General features: G+C 44.8%; 1 protein-coding gene across 1 annotated transcript in view; it reads right to left on the reverse strand.

Moving 5' to 3' along the window:
* Positions 1 to 2328: 2328 nt before the first annotated feature.
* The window catches only part of LOC128889417 (tubulin beta-1 chain), a 5744-nt gene continuing 1172 nt past the window's right edge, over positions 2329 to 6900 (reverse strand). Inside the window, exon 2 of the mRNA XM_054147044.1 lies at positions 2329 to 4166. Coding sequence (XP_054003019.1) covers positions 2880 to 4166 — 1287 coding nt within the window. The 3' untranslated portion in view covers positions 2329 to 2879. The remainder of the gene's footprint in view (positions 4167 to 6900) is intronic.

A 6900-nucleotide genomic window follows, 5' to 3' on the forward strand; every position in this document is an offset into this window, starting at 1 on the left:
ACTGCTGATTTTATGCTCAGTTCTTACGAGCTCGTGGCACCTGGAAACGTTTCACAGACCAGGTTACATTTCGACCGATAGGAATTCTGCTCACCTGTTATGCTAGCCAACAGTCAGAATAACGGTGGTCGTATTATCTTTCGTTTACCCGCATATGAATATATATTTTATCTACGAGAGGATGGCAGTCGAGGCATTCATGTATTCTCTCTATTCTTACCAAGTCTGGAGTTTTTACTCTTCACTCAGAATTAAATACAGGGTGTCCCGAAACTCGGGGAGGAGCCGGAAATGGGAGGTAGCTGAGACGATTCTGAACAACAATTTCCTTTGCAAAAATGTCGGATGAGGCTTCGTTAAGGAGATATTAACAGAAAACACTGACCAATCAGAGCGCGAGGATGCCGTTGGAGCGGCCGCGGTAGCGTAGGCTACGCGCTGGGGGCCGCGCTTGCACGCGAACAAGTGACTCGACGTGCATCGAAGCATCGACCTAGCGCGTAGCCTTCGCTACCGCGGCCGCTCCATCGGTATCCGCGCGCTCTGATTGGTCGACGTTTTCCGTTAATATCTCCTCAACGAGGCCCCATCCGACATTTTTGCAAAGGAAATTGTTATTCAGAATCGTCTCAGCTACCCCACATTTCCGGTTCTTCCCCGAGTTTTGGGACACCCTGTATACCTATCTCTGCAACGAGGAGACAGGTTTAAAAAGAAGGGTGAACTTTGCCATGCGATTGAATGGCCATTTCAAGGGATTTTTAAATGGAAAGGAAGCTCGAGCTCGTGAGTTTCGCTCGTTTCGACATAGAATAATGCAGTTTGTAATTAGCACGCAGCGTCTCAGGCTGGATCGAATTCGCGAACCGAGACGGCTGCCGCCTCGTATAGCCGGACGATGAGTCACCTCGCCCGTCACGTCTGCTGCCTTGTCATATAGAATCGACCAAAAGACACTTTATTTAATTATTCGTTTGTATAGACCTGTAATGGACACGTTAACACAACAGGATTCGCAGGCATTTAACCTCTTGAGGGACGTCGACACGAATATCTACATTTGCTTTTATATCAAACTTACTATTACTTAATGACCACGGTACCTTTCAGGATGAAAAAACCATACCATATTAAAGCGAGACACGGCAGGTAGAGGTGTTGCCGTAATTAAAAAATTACGCATGCCCGACGAATTGCGCGAGAAAGGGGCAACGACATCCCAGTTACCCTCGTTAATGGCGCGGGGGCGTTGGAATTCGAAAAGAGGAAGTGGTCGCGATTCAACGTTCGCCTCGTTCCTTGTTGCAGTCGTTTCGATCGAAGCCACGATAGGAAATGATGACACGCTGTCGTGAAAGATGAATTAGGGTTGCTTGAAAGTCCACGCATACCTTCAGTCTAATCTAGATAGACCGTCTAGACGCTGGAGCATTCGTGAACAGAGTCGAGGAGAACAAGAGCCAGAGGTTGGAAAATAAAATTCGTAAATTTGAGAACGAAATGGAAGATGGGCATATGGAAATAGACAGATAACGAATCGAAAGAATTTTGTCGCAGAGCTCCAATTCGAACGACTCTAACTGTATCGCGGTAATCCGTTATGCGGCTAGCAAAAGCTGCGGTCAGTGGTTAAAATTCCATGGAGACCGTGTCGTACCATGCAACGTCTATTCAAACAACAAACTTTACGTCCTGTTGCAAGTTTAACTACTTTTAAACGAGACGTTCAATTTGCATGAATTCGTCTCACCTGGAATTCCACAAAGTAATTATCATAATTTGCGGCAAAAGAATGAATTAGGAGAATTAAATGCCTGGGAGGAATCGATAAGATCGCAAGTTACCGAACCGTGGACTTAATGATTCATTTTAAAACGTTCCATCAGTGCACCTAAGTGTTTTGTGTGGACTAAATAAAGTACATCCTACTAATTCACTTCAATTTTGGAAACAAATGAAATGAAATTATTTTTACTGTACCAGTCAATAAATTCGGTACCTACAATCATGGTACCAACATGGATGCCAAACTGAGCCAGAGGTCATTATTTTTTATCGTCAGATGGCGACACTGTCACCGTGAGACATCCGCGTTTCTATGCTCTTGATCTGAATAATACACAGCAGATAAAAGATACACTTGGGATAGAGCTTATCTTATGACTTCGATACCAAATACTTATCACGTACGACGACGATGCTAAAACTCCTGAAACATATAATCAAGGTTGCACTAATTGCTAAGACAGTTACAAGGGAAGCAATATAAAATTCTGTAATTGTTGTCGATTGGATATATTTAATTACGACATGCTCGATTGATACTGCTTGGTTGAATGATCTACTTTATTCAGATCTATTTGTCATGGTATAAAAGTTATCAGATAAAAAGAGGAGAAATATAAATACAAATACGCCTACAATTGTAACTTTATAAATACAAAAACCAATGTCGTCTGATGCGGGCACTTACGCGGCTAATATAATAAAGGGTTCTTATAAAACATACACTTATATCGTAATAATTTATTTAAAGACGGTGATGACCGCGAGAGCGGCTATACACTGGATACAAAGACGCGCCTCGTAAACAGGTCAATCGAAAGAGTAAATGACGTAGAAAATAAAAAATAATAATAATAATAATTAACGGACCGACAAATAGAGTATTTCTTTCGAATTATGCAGAGTGCGGTACTAATAAAGAAAAAGCGCGCCTGATTGAGCCATGGTGGTAAAAGAGAAAGTCTGTAAAAAAAAAAATGAAATCGAAAAATAACAGAAATCAAAAAGACGAAAGATAAACGGCGGAATCGAAAAGCAGTATGAGTGAAGAGAGATAACGGAGGGGGATTGGTTGGCTGTAGATAGAGAGGTCTTTAGTTCTCGTCGACCTCGGCTTCCTGTTCCTCGTCGAATTCTGCGTCCTCGTCCGCAGTAGCTTCCTGGTACTGTTGGTATTCCGAAACCAGATCGTTCATGTTGGATTCCGCCTCGGTGAATTCCATCTCGTCCATGCCCTCGCCAGTGTACCAATGAAGGAAAGCTTTCCTCCTGAACATAGCGGTGAACTGCTCGGAGATTCTCTTGAACAGTTCCTGGATGGCGGTGGAGTTTCCAATGAAGGTGGCAGACATTTTCAGACCACGAGGTGGGATGTCGCAGACGGCAGTCTTGACGTTGTTGGGGATCCATTCGACGAAGTACGAGCTGTTCTTGTTCTGGATGTTCAGCATTTGTTCGTCCACCTCCTTCATCGACATCCTGCCACGGAAGATAGCTGCAACAGTGAGATACCTTCCGTGTCTGGGGTCGCAGGCGGCCATCATGTTCTTAGCGTCGAACATCTGTTGCGTGAGCTCTGGTACCGAGAGGGCTCTGTACTGTTGACTGCCGCGAGACGTGAGTGGAGCGAATCCTGGCATGAAGAAGTGGAGACGTGGGAACGGTACCATGTTTACAGCGAGTTTTCTAAGATCAGCGTTCAACTGACCGGGGAACCTCAGGCAGGTCGTGACACCGGACATCGTGAGTGAGACGAGGTGATTCAAGTCGCCGTAGGTGGGTGTAGAGAGTTTCAGGGTGCGGAAGCAGATATCGTAAAGGGCCTCGTTGTCGATACAGTAAGTCTCGTCGGTATTTTCTACCAGTTGATGTACGGAGAGGGTAGCGTTGTAGGGTTCTACGACGGTATCGGATACTTTTGGAGAGGGAACGACCGAGTACGTGTTCATGATTCTGTCGGGGTATTCCTCGCGGATCTTGGAGATGAGCAGAGTGCCCATACCGGATCCGGTACCACCGCCGAGAGAGTGAGTGAGCTGGAATCCCTGGAGGCAGTCGCAGCTCTCGGCTTCCTTCCTGACGACGTCGAGAACGGAGTCGACTAATTCGGCTCCCTCGGTGTAGTGACCCTTGGCCCAATTGTTACCAGCTCCAGACTGACCGAACACGAAGTTGTCGGGTCTGAAGATCTGTCCGAAAGGTCCAGAACGAACGGAGTCCATGGTTCCCGGCTCCAAGTCGACGAGGATGGCACGTGGCACGTATTTACCACCGGACGCCTCATTGTAGTAGACGTTGATGCGTTCCAACTGGAGGTCGGAGTCGCCGTGATAGGTACCGGTTGGGTCGATGCCATGCTCGTCACTGATTATTTCCCAAAACTGAAACAAATTTCCATAGTTGATTAATGATCAATCCTGAAAAGAGTTTGTAAACTTTCGCGCTCTTTGCAAAGGGTTAAACTAAGTAAGTGTAACGTTCGTGAAAAATCGTTGGAAAGAGTTATGTACCGTAACGGTATCGCGATTACACGATACACGGTTTGGCTCTTTGAATGCTGTGCTCGCGAATACAAAAGAAGGAAGGACGATGGTTCGCGCTAGACACCCGACGCTTTCTCTGTACGATTACCCTCGCATCCGTTTCCAGTGTTCCGTAGTATCGACCGACGGGTTCGACGACCGCGACGTTGAAATAGCTCGCGTGTAACTAGTCGTAATACGCATTCATTAAGACCTTGACGGAAACGTTTCTTTCCCTAATTTTCCCCGTTGCTTTTAATCATTTTTTAATACAAAACTAGCCGCTCCGGCGACGAACGAGATTAATCGTCTCACGAATGATGAATCTTCCTCTCCTATTAGTAGACTCCTTCGGTTTCGACGTGGACGAATGCGCGCGGAACGAAGACGCAGCGAAGCAACGCGCACAATCAGAGTGCGCGCACCTCTCTGTGACTATAGTTCAAAGACCTTCTGGTATATTTCTGGAAATCGATGTGCGCTCGAGAATGTCGGCTGATATGCGGATGCCGTATTAGAAATAACTGGCCGACCAACCGCGCGACCTTTCCCAAATGAAAATAGGAAAACGTGTCGCTGAACTTAAACCGCTATGGACCAGATTTTCTGGTTCATAAGAAACGAAAATGATAAATCGAATTGTTCGTTAAAAAATTATAGAAAAAAAGATCACGTGCCAATTGAATCTAAGCTTGCCCTAGCGTCATAGATCGTTAGATCTATCGTGTCGTCCGCAACGCGCGCCATGTTATCATAGGTCGGAAAACGGTCGCGCGTCGCGTTTTCGTTATTTGCTCAAAACATGTATTCCATATAAGTTAGTCTGGATCTGAGACTTCTCACGGACAGAGATAGGCAAAATCTTTATCTAAACAAACACTGAATTTTAAATGAAAGATAAGCTTCTTCTATCCGTTACTCGTTGAATGCGAATTTGAATTTCTCGAGTAACAGCTGCACAGAGCACGTACATCTCAACAGTTCATTCGAGTAAAATGTTGCCTATCTGTACTCGCGACTATCGGAAGCAATTGGAGCGTTAAGCGTCTATTTGTAATTGCGAGGTGAACTTAATTCAAGTTTCCGACTATCGCTGCCAAAGCAGCGAAACGATAGTGCACGCCTACGAGACCTACAACTGTCCTACATGGCCGCGTTGGTTGTATTGAGCTGCGTGACCATATATGAATATAGTTAGTGGGAAGCTAAGATCGCCCAGCCCTGCCATCTCCCCACCTAACAGACCTGTACACGCTATATGTACGTGGATTGCTTGTAGCCAGATATGAGTCACCAATGTCATCGCTATATATAGAAATGATGACTGTAACACCGAACCGGTGCAATTAGCATAACAGTTTCCCCGAACCCATGCACCCATGACATTTGTTTACGTTCCTACGTTGCCCCACTGCATAGGACATCGACTCGAATACCTATTCGACAGGTCTGAACGAGTTCAAAATGTCTTTGGTACTCGCTGCAACGTTACACGATACCACGCATATCGAAACCGATCGATTCTAGGACAAGAAAAACGACAAGAATCGCGAATTACGATAAGAAAAACTTATCGATTAGAAAACCAACAGAGTGGCGCCATCACTAGAGGTGAACTACTGTTGGATCGTTCCGAGCAGCTGCTCTCTCTATGCCTTTTATTTACGCTCCTCCGAACAATCGAGCAGATGTTCCAAACAGATGGTACGCAACAGCGTTAGAAAATCGTTGAAATTAAACAAATGTGAATATATATTTTTTTTTTTCGACGGTAGAAGATAATATTTAAACAATATACGATCGTTGGAAGAATGATTATTCGTTTGGTTGGAAAAATTCAGCGGTGTAAATGCGAAATTATTCGAAACGGGCCGAGGTGACGCGAAAGAAAATGGCGAAAGGATATCTTCTTTCTGTATTTGGAAGCGTTTCGCCATGCTACGCAAGACACGATGTCCTTGGACTCCAAGATCCCTGAATGGATAGTTGTAATCGATTGCACAACTATACCGCGCCTGACAGATCGGTGGAATAAGGATTACAGGCTCGAGCGTTCATGAGAAAATATTCCTGCCAGAAAATCGATACCGTGGCGATAGGATCGAGAAGGATAACTTAGGAAGCGGACGTTGACTCAATGAAGCAACCTTGAAAACTATGAGAGCGTGACTACAACCGGCGTTACTTCGTTCGTACCTCTCGAGCCAACCGCTACGATGATTATGTGTATTATATAATACATTTCCTAGACAAATTCAATCTTAAACAATGAAATCGCGTAACGTCGATCCGTAATCTCTGACACTAGAATTAAATACGGCCCAACGCTACCGTATTTGTTAATCTTTTATGTGGCATCAGTGGGCATATTTATCATACCGAAGGCGAAATTTATTATACAATTTTTCTACTTGATTTTCATAATTATTGAATATTTGATGGGAAAAGTGGTCCTTCAATGCAATAGACTTCGGGCCCCGACTGGTCTAGACGCGGCACTGAGTAAAACAGAAAAACGCAAGCGGAGAATTTGTATGCGAGAAATGGAGAGAGAGAGAGAGAGAGAGAGAGAGAGAGAGAGAGAGAGAGAGAG

The sequence above is a fragment of the Hylaeus anthracinus genome, unplaced genomic scaffold, assembly GCF_026225885.1.
Source record: "Hylaeus anthracinus isolate JK02 unplaced genomic scaffold, UHH_iyHylAnth1.0_haploid 11997, whole genome shotgun sequence".
NCBI classification, from domain to species: domain Eukaryota; kingdom Metazoa; phylum Arthropoda; class Insecta; order Hymenoptera; family Colletidae; genus Hylaeus; species Hylaeus anthracinus.